The 21,225-nt window shown below is 43.0% G+C and overlaps 1 protein-coding gene across 1 annotated transcript in view; it reads right to left on the reverse strand.

The window, feature by feature from the left end:
* The window catches only part of nf2a (NF2, moesin-ezrin-radixin like (MERLIN) tumor suppressor a), a 44,484-nt gene extending 27,175 nt beyond the window's left edge, over nucleotides 1–17,309 (reverse strand). The window contains exons 1-4 of the mRNA XM_084056294.1: nucleotides 16,038–17,309; nucleotides 14,323–14,448; nucleotides 13,648–13,770; nucleotides 9,497–9,580 (exon numbers count right to left, since the gene is read on the reverse strand). Coding sequence (XP_083912420.1) covers nucleotides 9,497–9,580; nucleotides 13,648–13,770; nucleotides 14,323–14,448; nucleotides 16,038–16,154 — 450 coding nt within the window. The 5' untranslated portion in view covers nucleotides 16,155–17,309. The remainder of the gene's footprint in view (nucleotides 1–9,496; nucleotides 9,581–13,647; nucleotides 13,771–14,322; nucleotides 14,449–16,037) is intronic.
* Nucleotides 17,310–21,225: the final 3,916 nt, after the last annotated feature.

Genomic DNA, 21,225 nt, shown 5'->3' on the forward strand with positions numbered 1-21,225 from the left:
CTGAGCCGAGGGGCGTTGATTTTGCTCCGTTCCTACAGTTTCCTTCCCCTGCAGCTCTGTTCCCTGCGAGTTCTCAACTTGTTTGTGCACAACTGCTGAATAATAGATTGTGTGTAGACTTGGGGAGACATGGGCAGGCAATGGGGGTGAGGGGTTCTGAAATGGGTCCCTATGTGTAGGAATAATAAAATGCACTCGGTGGCTCTCTTTCTCTCGCTTCGTCTCTCTCTCTCACACACACACACACACACACACACACACACACACACACACACACACACACACACACACACACACACACACACACACACACACACACACACACAAAGTTCTTTCATTAACTACTGTGTTTTATCCACTGTATATTTCCACAAACGGAAAAAAAGGTGTAGGCCACAGACATAAGTGTCTACAAATGGCATTTACTGACAGCCTTGAAATTAACTGTTGCAGTCAAAATCATTCAGTCCCCATTGATCCATCATCAGGACAGAACAATCTGCTAATCACTTCACGACTCATGCCAATCAAGCACAATCAGATGAACTGTTACGCCCCTAAAGAGCTCTCCTTCCCCACAATGAACAGGTTGTATTTAATATACTAGTAACACATATAGCTCAAGAATGTGCCTGGATGAGTACCTGTACTTTTATATTTGCCTCAAAATAAACACTCTCTTAGACAAGAGCATCTTTTCTAAGCGATCTGTGGAAACCTGCGTTTCTCCTTAACCCATTAAGACCGGGTCTTTTTTTAGATTTCTTTGGCGATTCAAAAATAGCAGATATACAAGCTCATAGCGCACCGAGTGCCGCGCTCATAGACTGTATAAATGAGATGGACAAAGCCACTCCCCTGCTTTCTACAGACCGAAAATGAAGCCGATTGTTCCAAGACTGTAGGTCCGCCATCTTTCAATATCGCGTCATATCGCGTCATATCCTGCAGAATGAGACCAGACCATTATTGGTTGGGTAGCTTGTCAATCAAGAGCGGGGGCGGGGAATGATGCTATTGGTTGTGTAGCTTGTCAATCAAATCATCCCGCCCCTCCTAGAGAATAGCCTACTTTATCGTCAATTTTAAAATAAATGGGACCATAATTTAGCAAAACGCATATCACGATGATTGAAAGGAGACTTTAAACTAGCGACTGGAAGCATATAGAATTTATGACAATTTTCAAAAAACCCATTCACTTGCGTTAAACACCGCAGGTCGGCGCAGGGTAAAACAGCGCCACTCTGGCCATTCATAAGCTTCCGTGTTGGGCTCATGGTAAATATCCAAGACTTGCCCCTTGGCCGCGCTATGAGCTTGTAGATCTGCTATTTCTTTTTTAAATCGTGAAAGATTTGAGCAAATCTTTGAATATATATACTTTTTTTTTTTTTTTTTTTTTTATCCCACGATTTTGTAACCCACATTTTTTCACCCAGTGCCAATTGCCTATGTAATCCTGGGCACTACCTACCCTCTGCCAGCCTAGGGAGAGCCCAAGCTGAAGCTCATGCCTCCTTCACTGCATGAGGAGCAAGCAGGCCGCTTCTTATCACCCGACAGGGGGGAGTTTCCCTGGTTGGACATAGCGCGTGGAAGGAACACGTTATTCCAACCAGTTCCCTTCTCCTCCATCAGGCGCCCCGGCTGACCAGGGGGAGGCAGTATAGTGACCAGGATTACTACATGTTTTTGTGAGGGTATTAACTACCCTAGGAGACACGGGGAGAACATGCAAACTCCACACAGAGTAGGCCCTTTTATATACATATTTTTAAAGCAAATATTTTTAACTCAAATCTGTGCTTCTGGGGGGATTCTACAAATCTTCTTCTTCGTCTTCTAAATCCTAGTTTTTTTTTGTTTTTTTTTGCTATAATCAGTGGTTCTCAAACTTTTTCATGTCAAGGTACCCAAAATTATATGAATTTTGGCCACGGACCCCCATCTCAAAATCTTTTGTTCCAGGGACCCCCCAGAAGTTGTAACAGAGTTCAAAATGTGCGCTACGGGAAAAAAAGATATTCAACGATTTGCACACATTTTCACGATTTTTCTAAAAATAGCAGATCTACAAGCTCATGGCGCGCTATGAGCTTGTAGATCTGCAATTTTTTAATAGCCCAAAGACATCTTAAAATGACACGGATGCGTTCTCGGTCTGAAAGGGTTAATGCGAACAGACGCCGCGGTGTGTGCCTATCCGTCTGTCGGTGCCGTCTCCCCCGGTCTACTCTAAGCTGGTCAGCCATTTCCCTGTGTGGGTCAGGCCGGACCCCGAGAGAAGAGAGAGGCCGTTGCTCACTCAATTGGCTCCGATTCCCCCCGGTGAACCCTCGCTGCACTGTTCGTGGCAGCTGCTTCTCGAAATTCCCTGTCAACACCTTCCACCCCTAAACAAGCTCTGCTACCGCGCCCACACAGGATTACAAAGCAAGAATATAGCTGCAAGCAGCGATAATATGGGGCCAGGAGAGAGAAATGATAATTCCTTTAACAGGTCAGTTCATGAAAGTCCTTGCGGTCTTGTTTCCAATGAGTGCCTGTGAGCAATTAGGGGTTAAGAGTCTTGCTCAGGGACAAATTTCATTTCATTGACACATTTGCTGACCTGGCCTGGAATCGTACCTGGGGCAACCAGAGTCTCTGGCTCCCTAGGCGGGCTCACTAACCACTCAGCTATGGCCACCCCTCAGAGAGAGAGAGAGAGAGAGAGAGAGAGAGAGAGAGAGAGAGAGAGAGAGAGAGAGAGAGAGAGAGAGAGAGAGAGAGAGAGAGAGAGAGAGAGAGAGAGAGAGAGAGAGAGAGATAGATAGATAGATAGATACGGAATAGATTGAAGAGACATAGAGAGAGACAAATGGAATAGATTGAAGAGACAGAGAGAGAGAGACATGGAAACGGAATAGATTGAAGAGAAAGACATGGAAATGGAATAGATTGAAGAGAGAGAGAGAGAGCGCCATGGAAACGGAATAGATTGAGTCATGTTTTTTGCATTTCAACTTAAATGAGTCTGCATCAAGTGAGGCTTGAACCGGCAACCTTACGGTCATGAAGCACTCTTAGGTAGCTGCAACACTACCTATAGTGCTATATCTTTGTCCAGGCTGATATTGTCTGTTGAGGATCACAAACTCTTGCCTTCTGTCATGACCCAAGCCCCTGTTTCACTAACACTAAGATCACTCGTTCACAAACCATTTACCAATGAAGAAATTGTACATCTCCTCAGAACCAAAATTAGTGAAAGTAGCCGATCTACAAGCTCACAAACCATTAAAAGTTGTCAGATTGTACATTGGCTATTTTCACAATGAAGTATGTTATACATTGAAAAAACATACTCTCATTGCTATCTTAAAAGTTGTGAGATTGTAGATCAGCTGTATGTAAAAAACACTCAATTAAGTATTTCATGTTATCTTTAACAATTGCAGATGTATTCATTGATAGTCATGTTGTGTGAAATGCAACTCAGATGAAGTCTGCACCAAGTGAGGCTTGAACTGGTGACCTTCAGGTTGTGGGGCACACATTTAAGCGAGAAGCCACCAACAGACAAGAAACTGTGAAAAAGGAGATCACACAGATCATACAGTTTCACGCAAATAGCTGAAAAATCCTGGGTTTACGTGTTTTTCAAACTGCTCAAGATTGCGGACAATCTAAGGGCGGTGCTTACTGGTCAACGTGATAGATGTGTTCCTCATTAGTCAAGGCACATGTGTAAGCAGGTCTAATGGCTGTCGGCCAAACGAGGCATGACTTTTGCCTGTTTAAAGTTTCAATTTTCAAAAAATTGCTATAGCGCCCCCGTTTGACCAATTGGAGTAAGATTGGTTTCAGTGATATTTGGAATGGCCCTTTACATTTCTGCAAAGTTTCAAAGAATGGTAAGTCTGCATGTATGTGTTAGGGGCAGATGAATAATTGTCATAAAACTGCAATATTCATTGGCTCATTAAAGCTTCATTTTTTCACTTATGGAAGATATTTTGCAAACGTTTTTTGGTATAGGTCCAAAGTTCATGTGTAAAAAGTTTCGTGCAGATTACTCAAAAATCCCAGGAGGAGATAGGTTTTAACTGTTTTTCATATAATTCCAAATGGTGGGAGATCTAAAGGTCAGAGGTCAAAAGTCAGAGTGTGAAAGTTGTTCAGCATGAGGAGACGCATGTGTGCATCGAAGTTTCATGGCTGTAGGTCAAACACGGCATGAGTTGTACCTGTTCAAAGTTGGCATTTTTCAATTGAGTGCTATAGCGCCACCTTTTGACGAAAGATTGTGAGAATTATTTCTTGATCGTTTTTCATGACCATCTATCATATGGCCGAGTTTCATAAAAAGCGACTGCACGGTTCAGCCAGAACTGCCAAAAGTGGCAGAAGAAGAAACGGAATAATGCGAATAACAATATGGGTCCATGCTGGAAGCCTGGCCCCATAAAAAAAAGTCTCTCAGCTCTCTGCAGAATTATTCAGGCTGAAACTCTCGTTTCACTCGCACGCACGCACGCAGCCACGCACACAGTCACGCACACATGCACACTCTCCCACCCCCCCCCCTCACACACACACACACACACACGCACGCACGCACGCACACAGCCACGCACACATGCACACTCTCCCACCCCCCCCCCCCCTCACACACACACAAAAGTATAATGCACAAAAGGGTGCAGGCACAGAGGTGTGTGCGTTTTTTAGGGACGCAATCGGTGTAAATGTGTGCACACGACACATTTCCCATTCCCTCTATTTGGCGTCTCTCTTTCTCACTTTGCATGACGACTGAAAACATGATTACAGAGTCATGCTCTTGTCCTTAACCAAAACATTTCTGAACTAGACGCGTCGCAATTCCGGGGAAATTGCAGAGTGTGGTTGCGCCGACGCGGTCGGGACTCCAGTAATACGCCGGGAGGAATACCGTCGGAGACTGCGCCAATTACATCGTCACGTCACTCCTGAGATCGCCTGCGTTTCATTTTGAGAGGATTGATCCCCCAAAAATCATGTTTTTGCATCAAACGGTTACATTTCGAGCATTCGTGGCGCCCCCTATGGATCAAAGTAGAAATGCTTTTGGGGATTGGTTTAGTATACCACCCTCGACATGTGATTCAAATTTGGGATTGACCGGACGTTTTGTTCGTGATTTATGGCATTTTTGGTCAAACGGGCCCCTCCCGCTAACTTTGGAAGCCATTTACGGACGGACGGTACGGACTATCAAAATTCCGCTTGGATAGGTTTATCGCAGGGGTCCATAGATCACGTGTACCGATTTGTGTGAGATTTGGAAAAAAATTGAAGGAAAAGGAGCAAAAAGTGTGTTTTGAAGAAAATTCAAAATGGCGGAAAATTTATCCTGACGCAAATGGGCGTGGCCTATATGGGAAGATGCGTCGTGACCCAAGGAATCCAGGGAAAAAGAAATTTTGATTTTACGACCTACGGTTCAAGAGTTATAGGCCAAAAGGTAAAGGGGGCTGTTATAGCGCCACCATGTGGCCGACTGGTGTGATTATTTTCTTAATAATTTTTCAAAAAACTATTAACCTCCCCTCCAAATCTTGTAACTGTAGCCCTTACGGTTTCCGAGAAAAAAATACTTGAATGGGAGTTTTTGCAATTCCCATTAAAGTGGATGGGGAAATTTAATGCAGAAATAAATCAATATCAAAAAATCTATCCTGACGCAAATGGGCGTGGCCTATATGGGGAGATGCGTAGTGACCCAAGGAATCCAGGTGAAAAGAAATTTTGATTTTCGGACCTACGGTTCAAGAGTTACAGGCCAAAACGTAAAGGGGGCTGTTATAGCGCCACCATGAGGCCGAATGGTGTGATATTTTTTTCATTAATTTCGGACAATATTATGAATTTTCCCTCCAAATCTGGTAACTCTAGCTCTTACGGTTTCTGAGAAAAAAATACTTGAATTTGAGTTTTTTCACTTTTCCATTAAAGTGGATGGGTGAATTTAATGCACTAATAAATCAATATCAATTAAACTATTTAACCAATCTCTTAGCAAAATACAAGCGCACGATTCCCGATTTAGATGGTCATTTTGATATATGGCACAACATTAGGGGATAAAAACTGTGGGAGGAGATGCGGTTCGAAATATTGTTTATCTTTAAGTGGAAGAAAGTGTATAGAGTACTATAGTCTGGTTGCCCTGTTAGGGCAACCACACTAATTATACGAGGCAAAAAAAAGAAAGAAAAGAAAAGCCTCATTTGCACCATATAATGCATGGTCTCTCTGTGAATACGTCTCCAAACAAACAGCCACGCATTAGCTCACCCAGGGAGGGAGAGAGAGAGGGAGGTTGTGTGTGTGACATCAGACCAGAGTGACGGAGAGAGGGAGCTGAGGGACAGGGAGAAGGAGCGAGGGAGGGAGGGAGAGTAAGAAGGGAAGGAAGGGAGAGAGGGAAAGAGAGAGCCTATAGGGCTTTTCACAACGCCTGTGTTCTCGCTTGGATCAGCAGGGTTGCACTACGCTTCTCATGTGAATACACAGACAGACAGCGAGTAAATGCGACCGCGAGTAAATGCCAGGCGATCTACGCCTGCTGTGTCAAGTCACTGTCCTCCGCGTCGAGTAGAAAAAAGCTGACCACAATCCAGCTCTTGTCGCAGACGGGCATGTGCGTGAAAAGAGCACGAACGCCACAGTTTCACAGCACAGGAGTGTGCCCGCTTGTCAGATTGCCCGTGCCTCCCTGCCTGCCTGCTCGCCTCTCATTGAAAATGTAATACTACTGAAAAGCCCGTATTTCACCCACACAATAATCTGGCCAATGCCGGGTCAGTGCAATAAACCGGCAACACCAGGCAAGCTGATGAAATGGAGCGAAGCGATGCATTTTCTGCTTGTACAGTTCTAAATGTGACAACATGCACCAAAACCCCAAAATGACGCCAGCCTAAATGTCGGCGCACATTCAACTCTGTGCGAGCTGTTGTAAGTCAAGACAGAACGATGGATGGAGAGAGCTTGATAATAACTGTGTATGAAGATAGTAGGGACTACTGTTGTTTCAAATAAGCTTTATGTCAATTAAGGGCATGGTGCCAAATTCTTACTTCGCACCATGCTATTAACTGACAAACAATAGTCTTACTGACAACCCTAGACCCTAACATTTCACAGTGCAACCTATGAGTTTATAATTTGTCCAGGTTTGTGTTGGTTTCTGGTTAAACCGGTGGCCTAATGAGGCCTCTGCTCCATCAGAAACAGAGCCTACATGAAATCAATCAATCAATTCTATTTATATAGTGCCAATTGAATCAATCAATTCTATTTATATAGTGCCAAATCACAGCAAGTTGTCTAAAGACACTTTACATATAGAGGTCAAGACCCGACAATTCCCCCTTGAGCAAGCGCTTGACGAAAGCTCGAGCAGAATCGGTCCCTAGGTGGGCTGCCATCTGAAATCCCATCGACATTTATCGTTGAGTATTTCCACTGAACAGGCTGGTTAATTTTACAAACACTGGATCAGAGCAATCTTTACAGTATGAGACTAGCTTGCCCATTATATCACCAAAAAAAAGAATTCACAGCAAAAATGCTCACGGGCACAAAATAAAAGTGTTAAATAATTATTATGAGTCAACTTAAGTGTTTTATTGTCATGTGGGACATTCACAAACAAGCATTATTTTGTCTTATTAAATCTCACGACTTTTAGTTTCCCAATCATTCTGCACAAGCAGCACATTGTGAATTTGCTTATTGCATGACATTAAGGTTAAGTTAGTCCTTAGTACTTTAGTCGCATAGGCCACATTTATTTAATTATTTTACACCATTACTTTGAATGGTGTAAAATAACTGTGGTTATGCTGGATAACACATTTTAACATGAAGTGGGGAATACATTTGACTGTTACTGTAACCTTTTTTTTTTAAATCTTTGTGTCTTCACACAACACTGCAAGGGCTCTCAAAATAGGAGTTTATTTCATAAGCCTGTGCAGTACATTACTGTATGGAGTTCAAGCGCATAGAGGACTGGTCCTATGTCATGCTAGTCCCTTTAGTTTGTATTACTTTCATAGACTGATCATTACATATCCCCCAATCATGCAAGAAAAACCAAGATGGGTAAGAGACAGCTGAAGACCTCCTTCCGCTGGCAAAGAACTACAGTACCTGCCTTGCCAATGTTATACCAATTCAACCCTGCAGGCTCGAATCACAGTGGGCGACTGATCAAATGAAAACTGATACTGGACTTGTCACCGTTCCTTTTGAAGGTACTGACAGCGCAGTGCAGTAGTTCCAGGCTAATTTGCAGATCCTTTTTTTTTTTTTGTACCTACAGTCTCTTTCACCCTGTACAGTGTAAATTGGCTGGGGAAGGCAAGTCTCAGCAGGCACTCTGCAGAGTCTTTGAGGTAGAACCTGTGGTTTCAGTAGAGCCGAATCGCCTGTCAAGAAAAGCTGCATCCAAGCTCGGCCCCGCATTTTCATGGGTGTTTCATAGGGATGGAGGCTGTCCACTGAAACAACTGAGACAGTATTATCAGGAGAGGGGTTTCCTGCAGTATGTTTTTGCACCCAAAAAATAAAATGATTATAGGCGAGTAGGGTGAGTGCAGATTTCAACCACTTTCAGCTTTTAACCACTTTCAAACTGGCATTCCTATTTTGGGTTACATCGTCACACGCGCTGAGAGCTTGTAGATCAGCTATTTTCGTTATTTCTCGTCCAACAAAGTATATAGGGCTTAAGTGGTTAATGGATGGATGGAGAGAGGAGAGCATGGTGATTAGAAAAATAGAAGGGTTGGATGTGATATAGTCTCTGGAGACTGGAAGCTGGCTCACACAATTTTCAAATGCTTCTGCATAACAGTCTGCACATCGGAAGTGCAGAAAATCCGCCGGATGCCCCCTCCCCCCACTTCCGCTTCGCGTTTGCAGTCATTTAAATAAGTCCTACAGAAAACTAAATTAGGCAAATTAGACTTATGGAAATTCAAAAATATATTTTAAATACATGTTAACCCATTGAGACCTGAAGCCGATTCTACAGTACATGTCTCCTAAATCTCAACAGTATTCTGAAAAACGTATGTTTCTATATCAGTGGTGTTCAATCTTTTTCATGTCAAGGACCCCCAAAATTATATGCATTTGGCCGCGGACCCCCATCAAAATATGTTGTTCCAGGGACCCCCAGAAGGAAAGATTTGAGTTAAAAATGTTCTTCACGATTTTTCAAAAATAGCAGATCTACAAGCTCATAGCGCGGCACCCGGTGCCGCGCTATGAGCTTGTATATCTGCTATTTTTTAATAGCCAAAGTGTAAAATAATGCATTTAGCTCAAATCAAAAAATGACACAGTTCCAGGTCTTAATAGGTTAAGGAGGTGAACGGAAACGTCAAAGAGACGGAAGCTTGACGGAAGCATTTGAAGCATTGTAGAAGAGTTGTCTGGATGTGGGACTACTGACCTTGGCATGGACGGCATAAGAGGCCAGCAGCACGGAGGCCTCGGGTGGGCAGTGAATCTCTTCCTCTAGGATCTTCCTCTTAACCTGAAGGGAGTTGTGGGGAGACGGGGGGAGACGGGGGTACAGAGTTAGGAACTTCTGACAGTCTGACAACCAGACTTTTACTGAGTTCCCTCTCCTCTGTCGATGACACAGGAGTATTGGCTCTTTACCATCGGTTAGAGTGCAGCACATCTAGTCTGCACGGGGTCCCGTGGGAGAGCGCCAAAGTGAATCTTGCAATATTGAAGGCTTTGCTTCAGATTGATGGGTAATCTAACTTCACCCAACTGAAATGAAAAATAAAACTGGATCTCTTTTCGGAAACAAGGCTGATAGTGGAAGCCACAGTACAACTTTTCTGTGTGAGGTAATATGCCATGTGACAGGCTGAATTTAATTTGGTGAAATGTGGTATTTGACAACAACTCAGCCATCAATCAGTAAACAATTTCATAAAACAAAAACGACGAATAGAAAACACCTGTAATTATTTGTCAACTTATTTTTTTTGCACTTGACTTTTGTTTCCATTTTCATACATATTTGTCAACTTTGACCAATTCCACTTTATATACAGTGCAGATTAGTGAATAATACCACATTTTTTACTAGAGATACAGATACAGAATCTAGTGCACCGTTAGCACCATAATCACATGGGGACCTATTAGCCAACCCCACCCCACCAAGAACTGTGGTGCCCGTGCCAACTGCTTTTCATCTGAACATGCGTAAACTACTGCGAGAGGCTTGCTTGGTGGTCGACGGAGAAAAAATGAATGATGAGGCAGAAATCTCGATGCCCTAGAAATGCCCAGAGTGCAACCGTACTTACCGCCTCCCTACAGACTGAACTACAGACTGAGCTATTCCTCAGCCAGTGCTCCTGACCTTGGGCCACCATCCTTCCAGCTAATTCAGTCACAAGCCTGGCACGGTGCACGGCGCACAAGAAATGCACAGACCCCTGCGTAAAGCGCGCTTCGGCCGTAATAACAAGTAAAAGCCCTGACACACTGAACGCACCTTCACAACAACTAGAGACAAAGCCTATTGATGCATCTTTCAGAGCTCGGATCAATTTTGGAGCGTTGGCACGTGTCACAGACGGTCCAAAAGTAGTTGGGAGTGACACAGAAAGGTAAGGTTTAATTTCAAACTTGTATTGCAGTCAATGTATGTTTGTTTTCACTTGTTTGACTGTTCTAGAAAAAGGATGTGATACGGGCGGACTTGTGTGACGCGCGTCAGGGGCCTTAAGAGGACACTCTAGTGCCTTGGAGCCGTATCACCAGCAAAGACAGTTGCAGTAGCCTCTTGTCGTGAACTAACAAGGGCGTGGAGAGACTGAGGTGACAGGCCCCAATCGCAGGAAGCGACGCGAGGCTGAGGCTTCCAATCTGCTTTACAAATGAGACTCCGCTGCTGTCAAGACCGAAGGCCTGAGGTGATGGAGAGGGTGTGTGTGTGTGTGTGTGTGTGTGTGTGTGTGTGTGTGTGTGTGTGTGCACGTGAGCGTGTGTGTCAGCAGGGTTGCGTGATCACTCCTGATAAGCGCTAATCCAGCTGTCACGCCAGTGACACTATCTGAGGGGAGGCCTGTTCCAGACATTACAGGAGTTAATGAGAGCAGACTAATGGGGAGACAGGCGACACGGGGCACAAGCTCGTTTGTATTCTTCTCCGCTTGTTGCGGCACACACACACACACACACCACCGTCAGTGTTGACTCATTTGCCGGGTGGCTGTGCACGCCCAGGTCCTGCATTTTGTGACGGAGGTTTCCCTTCGATAAAAGGGCGAGAAAAAAGAAAAAAACACTAACTACCTGAAGCGGATTAAAGACTGACAGGGGACTTTTCCGCGGCCGCCTTAGGAAGATAAGTACCTCCGCTTCAACAGCAAGGAAAACACAGACGCACACGGCCGTCGCTAGCCCCTGGACTGGGCTGCATATGAGTAGAACACTACGGGGTGGGGCAGGGTGGGATCCCCCGTGAGGAACAAGTCATTAACCCATTAAGACCTGAGGCCGATTCTAAACATGTTTTCTAAATCCTAACAGTTTTTAGAAAAAAAATCTAAAAACATTTTTTTTCAAGATTTTTCCAAAATAGCAGATATACAAGCTCCTATCGCGGCACTCGCTAGGAGCTTGTATATCTGCTATTTTTGAATAGCCAAAGAAATCTAAAGTGACACAGATGCGTTCCAAGTCTTAATGGGTTAAAGAGGCCAAATAACTGAGCCCTTAAAACGTGATTGGTAATTGATAAATGTGGCCAGTCAAATTGAATGGCAGGCCGCGCTGTTACCAATTTCATCTCTCGCCGGACTCAAGGGGTGTGCGGGGGGGGGGGGGACATGCGAACTCCCCAGACGGTAAGTGCAGAGAAAGGGCAGTGGTAATATGTCCAGCATCGATTCCACAGGGTTGCCCACAATCATGGTATGGTGGAGAGTATATATCACAGAGAGCGATCTGATCAGGTGACGTGCGAACGCAGAAAGAAAGAAGAAAAAACATTCTGTCCCCCTGGTCGGTCAATACCACTGGTTCTAACGGGCATGTAAGATTTCAAGTGTACCGGCAGGACCTGGAAGCCTGTGGCTTTAATTATACGTTGTTGCGTGTCTAAAATAGCTGATCTACAAGACAAAAGCTGAGCTTGTATTTTGTCTATTTGTCTATTTTAGTATAAAGCAGTGTTTTCAAATTTGGAAGCCAAACAAAGAACAGCAGAGAAGACCTGTCATTCAGTGACAGCAAACCACGTACCTGTCAGTGACTGTCAGCACAACACAGACAGATGTCTCTCACAAGACCTCTGTGGCAATGGCATGATTCAAAGACTCTAAAGTTTTATTTGTCACTCACTCGTGTAAGTGTGTGCAGTGAAATGTTGGTGTGACTCTGACATGCTGCTGCACAGACTAAAAGGCAAGAGGTCCCAAAGAAACCTGAGGCTCTATGCACAGCAGCCATATTGGAGGGAAATTGGGCCTCTTCCTTACTTCCTTCACAGGTGTTACCAATGATACTAATGAAGGCTCTGTTCCATTTCGTGTAGCACAGTGGTTCTCAAACGTTTTAATTTCAAGGACCCCCATAACTCTGAGAGCATACAAATGGAACCAAAAAAACATTTGTACACTCTCAGAGTTACACACCCGTAAGGGTCCATTTGGAACCCCCTCAAGGAACCAAGAGGGTCCCTGGACCCCTATTTGAGAACCAGTGTTTCCAGTGAGTCAACGTGCACAATATCAGCACCGTGACTCTGTTTGACCAGAATGGAACAGAGCCTTCATTAGTATCATTGGTAACACCTGTGAAGGAAGTAAGAAGAGGCCCAATTTAATTCCAATATGGCTGCTGTGCATAGAGCCTATCAGATCCTAAAAGACATTAGATGTAAAAATCAACATTTTGAATTTGATCGATGGACTTTTTAAAAGGAAAATGGGGGTGCTTGGGTGGTCACCGCCACCGTAGAGTCTTGGGAGTTCGAATCCACTGCCACTTGGCCGAGTGTCCATACGAACACAATTGCCGTGTTTGGGGGAGGGAAGCCGGGTAAGAGAGGGAGGGGGATCTTTGTTGCTGCACGAGTGACTCGGCTGGGAGACTGTCACCAAGGGAGTTGAACAGGACGAGTAAGATGGAGGTTCTACTTCCTCTTGGTGGAGGCTCCTCATTGGCAGGTGAGCCAGTGGAGTACAACAGCAGTGGCAAGTTGGCAACACAGAAATGTGTGGGGATGATTATTTGCCATTATTGGACGGCTGGTGTAGCCATCGGGGCACCTAGGTTGCTAATCCAGCCTGACAACGTGTTGCAGGTTCAAGTCCCGATCCCGACGACCTTTGCTGCGTGTCACCCACCCATCTCTCTTCCCATTCCCTGTCAGTCTACTGTATATCTATCAATAAAGGCAGAAAAAGGCCCAAAAATATATATTTTTTAAATTAAATAATAATAATTGGCTACTCTAATGCTGTTGTTTTTTTTACAGGAAATGTATAGCTAACTACAAGTAGAAACTACAACCAAGTTCTACTTCATTTAAAGGTAAGAAATCAGCAGGCAAATGTCATGAACAAGTACCTGTAGGAAGAAAAGGTGTTGCGTGATGTCTTGCACCAACTCCTCCTCAGCGTTTTCGGGGTAGAACTTGGCCAGAAAGTGGAGGGTGATAGGTTCCTCCTTGGGCACCTCCTGGTCCAAAACCTGCAACAATCATCCAGATGCAATGTAAAGCAACACTGACACAGTATGCACTAGCAGCATTCTGTTTTTAGACATCACATTTATATTAGCTCCATCAATGGTCAATGATGTGTTAACCACTTTCAACCTGTCATCCCTATTTTGGGGGTGCCATTTTCTTTTTCTTCGTCATGTTAAAAAATTGCAGATCTGTCTCACAATATGTCATGTGTAGATCTTCAATAGTTGCTCTGTTGATTATAAATGCCCTGCCCATTGACTTTTGAAACAGGTCTCACAGTCACTATTTTAGCACACAAACGAACACAAAGTAGTGGATTCTGACAATGTATAAGATTACAAAACCCGACTAATCTTCTTTTCTTCTTTCATATGCATATTGTTAAAACTGTTTCACCTTACAATGATAGACAGTGGGGACTGGGAGGATATTTTGAATTATCAATGGAGCAACTATTGATATTTGGAGTTATGTCATAACAACTACACAAGCCAAACATCTATCAAAGTGTCATCTTGCAGTAAGTGGGACACTGGTGTGCAGAACGTTACCTTCTTGTCCATCTTCAGCCAAGCGACTGTATCCTTGATGTCATACTGGAGGCCAAAGAACCACGTCTCCCTGAGTCCCAGAGTCCGGCACACCAAATCGAAGAGGTCTTTTCCCTTCCATTTAATCTGAAACACACACACAAACAGAAGCTAGACAGGCAAGACGTGTGCAAGTGACTTGTTGACAAGAGGTATTGCATGAAGGTCAGAGCGCAATTCATCCTCTGCCCAAAGTCCCAAACTGGCTTTCCATTATAGCTCAATAGTAGAAATGTTGGCACTTGGTTGGCACCAGGTTGGACTCCTGGTGTAGGACATAAATGTTACAGATTGCAGCTTTAGAGTACAAGCTCTTGAACACACCAGGCTTGCTGTTCTGAATTCCAACCATAATGTATGTAGATGAGTAGGTGAGAGGAAGGAAGCCCCTGAGCGACTGTAGACGATAAAATCATCCTAGGCAATCATCTGTACTCACTATCAGTTTATGTATCCTTTCCCCAGTCTGGTTCAATGCTGGGGAGCTTGAAAGCTCTACCCAATACCCATCCAGTGGAGAGCTTTATCGGGTGCATGCATTAAAATCGCTTTTGTCTTTGATAACCTGGAGTGCATATTACTTTATGAACGTACATTCAGGCTGTCGAGAAGAAGAAACGCAGCAAGAGGAAGTGAAAAGACTGAAAAGAAAATGTAAGGAATCAGCTCGCTGTGCAGAATTACAAGAGGGTGGACCAAGGTTGATATAGCCCAATATGTGGAGCTAAATGATAATTATCTAGGCGGTCAGGGCCCAATAATTGCTATTTACAAAAGACATAATTGATCAAATTATCATCCCAGCACAGAAAATAGAAAGTGCAAACCTGCAATTGACATTCTACAGTCCTGTGTAATTACCAACTGCAATCCTTTGTGGGGTTACTCCCCTTTAAATACAGGGATGGCATTTGCAAGACATTTTTTATGCCTTTTTTTTTGCTCTGGCATGTCATCAAACACATTGTTATTGAAACTATTGACATTGAAACGAGGACCTGAAAATGCATGGCCAATAATAAGATAATACCACCCAGGTTGGTGTGGTTAATTAAAATGATGGGTCCATACAAATAACAATATGAGAGGCCTGTAGAAGCTGATTAGGCTGACCTTGATTAAAATGTGAATGACTCCATTTTTGTCTAAGACAAGGATCAATTATATTAAAATAAAACCAGAATGGCCTCAGATGGTCTTTGTTGTAGACACATTTCACATTTTCACTGTGCGCTCACTCATTGTTACTTGCTGCCACCTTGTGTCAGAAAAGTGAAGATTATTTTCCAATAACACAGTGGTTCTTATTCTTAAACTTAACTTCAAAGACCCCCCAAAAAAAGAGTGTACACTTGTAAACTCTCAAGAGTTACAGACTTGTAAAGGTCCATTTGGAACCCCGTCAAGGAACCCACTTTCAGAACCACACAACTTCAAACTCTGAAATGAATGAGCATTGCAGAGAGTTTCCACATAATGTGGGATTATTTAGACTACTACACAAGTTAGGAGCTTCCTGTGTCACAGAAATTGACACTTGCTACCTGGGTCACAGCCAAAGGCACAATAGTGATGTCACCCTATCCTGAGTAGGTCAGTCAGTGCCATGATGCATTATTCATACTCGTGTTGTAACTATTATAAATAGGCAAAATGTGGCGTGCAAAATCTCAAACCTCGCAGCTGAACTCCAGGTCTGATTCCATTGTATTGATCCTGACGCTGAAGTTCTTGGCTTGTTTTCTTCTCAAAGAGTTAAGCCCAAGTTTGGCTGCTAAGGCACTTGCCATCATAAATGAGTCCCTCTACAGCCAACTGTTTATTATGGTCTACTGGAGCAGTGTATTCATACACAGACAGTGTAGTGATTCACGAAGAGGGTCATGGCATCGTTTAGATTCCTCTTTCTTCTGTTGTTGTCCTGATGATGTCCTTATGATGACGACAGTTCTATAGATGATCACAGTTGTAGATATATATCCTTATGATGACAGTTCTATAGATGATGACAGTTGTAGATATATATCCTTATGATGACAGTTCTTTAGATGATCACAGTTGTAGATATATATCCTTATGATGATGGCAGTTCTATGATCACAGTTGTAGATATATGTCCTTATGATGTCCTTATGTTGACAGTTCTGTAGATGATCACAGTTGTAGATATATGTCCTTATGATGACAGTTCTATAGATGATCACAGTTGTAGATATACGTCCTTATGATGTCCTTATGATGACAGTTCTATAGATGATCACAGTTGTAGATATACGTCCTTATGATGACAGTTCTATAGATGATCACAGTTGTAGATATATGTCCTTATGATGACAGTTCTATAGATGATCACAGTTGTAGATATATGTCCTTATGATGACAGTTCTTTAGATGATCACAGTTGTAGATATATGTCCTTATGATGACAGTTCTATAGATGATCACAGTTGTAGATATATGTCCTTATGATGACAGTTCTTTAGATGATCACAGTTGTAGATTATGTCCTTATGAGGTCCTTATGATGATGACAGTTCTTTAGATGATCACAGTTGTGCATGTGTTTACTCCAGGTACTCCTCCTTTAACTTTAAACGTGGCCCAAAATGCCCACGTTCTGGTAAACATAACCTTTTCCTGTAACAATGTCAGGCTTTAGCATCATTCATTCCCTTCATGTTAGGACAGTCGTTTATAGGGGGTGAATGCCACCAGCTACCAACAATGAAAACATTCCTAAAGTAACTTCACTGACTTTAAAAGTTTGCAGCTAATTGCTAACGTTAGCTACATAAGTATTACTATGTCACATTGAGTACACGCTTCCGTCGTGTATTTAGAAGTTACTAAAACGTGGTGTCCGTTAATGTTTCTAGATGGCGTTCTCGCAAATGTATATGCGGTAAATACTGGTTAAAGAGACGAAGAGCAGCCTCCGTGCTAATGCTCTGCTAGCTGACTTCTGCTATCAAGCTAGCTATCTGCCTGCTACATAGTGATGCGGCGTTCATGGACACTCGGAACTCTTGACGTCGAATGCCAAAAATAACTGATATATAAAAGCTATTCAGTGCATTAGCTTCTGTTATTTTTGGAAGTGGTGTAAAAAATAATAATAATTACATTTACTGAAGTACTGTACTTAAGTGGAGTATTTCCAATTTTCAGTACTTTCACTTCTACTCCACATACATCTCAGAGGCAAGTGTTATATTTTTACTCCACTTATTTGAACACTTTAGTTACTATTTACTTTGTAGATTTTGATTATTATTACAAAACATAGATTAACCACTTCAGTATATATATACAAAAAATAATAATCCTGTGTGATAACTTCCGAGTTGTTGTGAACGCAGCATCGAGTCCCGCCTTCCCCTTGCCTAGTAGTAGCTATTTGCATATCCGGTCTAGAGGGATACGGAAACGGTCTATGTGCGTGGTAGGCGGGTTTTAGACCGGATATGAGCTGTGGACACGCAGAAACCCCTAAACCCGCTCACAATGCATGTTCAAAGATGAAGTTTCGCCGAATGTTCGCCTATTTAAACCTATTATGACATGCCCAGAACAAGGGCGCTACAACTGCTAACTTGTATTAACTGCTATTGTATGTGCATTTCAAAAGATTTATTCCAAGATTTAATGTCAAAATTAAATTAAAGGCCACACTGAAGGGAATTCAGGTGTACCATGATTAAAGAAAATACTTAATTCTCAGCTCTACTGGTTAAAATGTATGTAATGATAATCAAAATCTACTAGTCACTAAAGTTTCCAAATAATCGTAGTGGAGTAAAACTGTAAAAGTACAATATTTGCCTCTGAGATGTAGTGGAGTAGAAGTAAAAGTGTGTGTGTGTGTGTGTGTGTGTGTGTGTGTGTGTGTGTGTGTGTGTGTGTGTGTGTGTGTGTGTGTGTGTGTGTGTGTGTGTGTGTGTGTGTGTGTGTGTGTGTCGGTGAGAGAGAGTGACGTGTGAAAGCAAGCATGTTTGAACATCCATAGTTCCATACGCAGTCTAAATGTAACAGTGAGAGTGTAAAAGTGGGTGACTGCGGGTCTATGTGTACAATCATTTCATAGTTTATTTTATTGTATTGAATACTTTATTAGTCAGAAATGACATTAACCAAAAACAGCACATATACAAGCTTGTAGCACTACGAGCTTGTAGATCTGCTATTTCTTTTGAAAAATCGTGAACATTTGTGCAAATCTTATATATTTTTAAAGCGAACATTTGTAACTCAAATCTTTGCCTCTGGGGGATTCTACAAAATGTCTTCTAAATCCTAACAAATTCTTTCATGTCAAGGGCCCCCAAAATGATATGTATTTGGCCGCGGACCCCCATCTCAAAATATGTTGTTCCAGGGACCCCCAGAAGCAAAGATTTGAGTAAAAAATGTTTGCTTTAAAAAAAATATATTCAAAAATGTGTACACATTTTCATGATTTAAAAAAAAATAGCAGATCTACAAGCTCATAGCGTGGCACTCGGTGCCGTGCTATGAGCTTGTAGATCTGCTATTTTTGAATAGCCCAAAGAAATAAAAAAAATGACACAGACGTGTTCCCGGTCTTAAAGGGTTAACCCATTTAGACCTGAGGCTGATTCTAAAAACGGCTTCTAAATCCTGAGAAGTATAAAGTTTTCTGAAAAACGTCAAATATTTATTCAAACATTACAACAAATGTAGAACCCCAAAAGGGGTTCTCGTCCTGAAAGGTATAGTTACAAATAGGGGTTCCCGCCCAAAATGGGTTAATCCACTATTTCTGCTCTGGACATTGTACGGGCATAACATAAGGTTATACAATGCCTGCTCGTTAGGTCTCGCTTGCTCTTACCCTTTTTTTCTGTCTGTGTGGATTCTAGGAACCCTCCTCTACAACCCTCCAGAGTTCTACTGAGATGGGCCGCCGCGCTACAGGGCATCCCCTTCACCGTGTGGCAACTTGGAGTGGTGACATACCTCACCTTGTGTGGACGCTTACCCTTCGACCAGTACGCTGACATCACCCTCCAAGTGCTAGAGATGGACCAGCTGTCCCAACGTAAGCCATACACACACTCGAGTACACAGCAAAATACTTCCTTTTATTCATTTGCACTTAACCTTTAAGCGTTAAGACTTGCAGGGGCCCTGCCCTGGGTAAAGTATCTTTGAAGCCCCCCCCCCCCCTCCACACTATACCACGAATGGACAGTGCAGGGGGCCCATGCAGTTTTCGGCCATATAGGAGAGGACTTGGCTTGTACTGTATAAAATGAGGGGCCTGCATATTTGAGCTTTAAGCCTCATGGACCAAGGGCCCCTGGTAGTCAAGGGCCGCTGGGCCATCCATCCATCCTCTTACCTTAGCCTCATGCTCCGGCAGGCTGCCTCCTCTTTCCATGATGTACAGAGGTCCCTGCTACCTGTCTCTGCTGCAACACCTCCATGGGAATCCTGAGCAGGTTCCCGTTCACAGTCTGAACAGGCTGTGCCAATTTTAGAAGAAAGGCAAGCACGGATACTGTCTGTATCTTACTATTATAGAATCACTACCTGGCACTTGACAATGCTGTTCTACTGTGGAATGCTCTACTGCACTAGATTTTGCCCAAAATAGGGACACCAGGTCGAAAGTGGTTTACAGATAAATTACCTGCTGAGACATGATGTAACATAAATAAATCATGTTTGAGACTGATTGTGTTGAGCAGGGTTGTCTGGTATTAAGGAATCATGTTTGAATTCATATGAAAAATACTCACATGCTAAATGTTGAATCAACAACTCACCTCGTAGCCTAATTCAACTCGTCACCATTAGGCTATTAGGCTAACTATTGTTAGGTCTGTCAGTCCTGGCAACAGCGGTTATCCCTGCTGTAGAAACCAGGCTACTGTAGCTGCCACTGCAAATTGATGTTAAACAGAGCAAGCTGGCTGGGTTTTGAACATTGATCTGTAGCACACTTTAATGCCACAAGTACTGTTATATCTCCAAGGCCTGCTGGGTTAATAATGTGGACTTACACAGAACAGAAGACAATTAAGCCTAATCTATATATTGTCATCCATGGTGTCGCTCGCTGAATATAACACATTTTTGGCAGGTGAAGTATCTACACTACAACACAACAAAGTAACCTTCACCCTACTGCAGTGTATGTCAAAGACTGGCTTAGGACTCGAAGGTGGTGCACTGACTGATTAATATTGGCAAGTATCTTTAGAGCATGTGCTAAAGTGCCAAAGCCTTCCAGTGTTCTTGTGACATTTAGGCTGAAAGAGAATTGTGGGTTTGTACATAAGTAGCCTAAAAACATACATACAGTAACAGCGGTTCTTTTGCCGACCGGCAGGGAAAATAATAGACCTCCGAAGTCTGACGTAATTTACTCATCCTACCTGGGTTGCGGTTTATTTCCCCCATTCAGAATCCCCATAGACTTGTTTAATATCGTGTCAAATAAGAACTGTGTTCCAAAAATAAACAAATGACCCGGCGGTTTGACTCATATGGATATGAAGCATCAACTGACGGTGAGAAAACGCTAATGTTACTGCGGCCGAATTAATTACATTTTCGTCAGAAATAGACTTTATCAAATATGAGTGACTGACTATCATAAACGATACAGAGACACCTCCCTGACAATATCGCCGGGACAGTTTGTTTATTTTTGGACCACAATTCTTATATGAGACGATTCTAAGATGACCCAATGTTATTCTCCATAGAGAAATTACTTCCGTAACCCAGGGGATGAACGAGTCACGTCAGGACTCTATACCATTGGTTCTCAAAGTGGGGTCCGGGGACCCCCAGGGGTACTTGAGGGGATACCAGGGGGTCCCCAGCTAAATGATT

Source organism: Gymnoscopelus microlampas (assembly GCF_963454915.1).
Source record: "Gymnoscopelus microlampas genome assembly, chromosome: 4".
Classification (NCBI taxonomy): domain Eukaryota; kingdom Metazoa; phylum Chordata; class Actinopteri; order Myctophiformes; family Myctophidae; genus Gymnoscopelus; species Gymnoscopelus microlampas.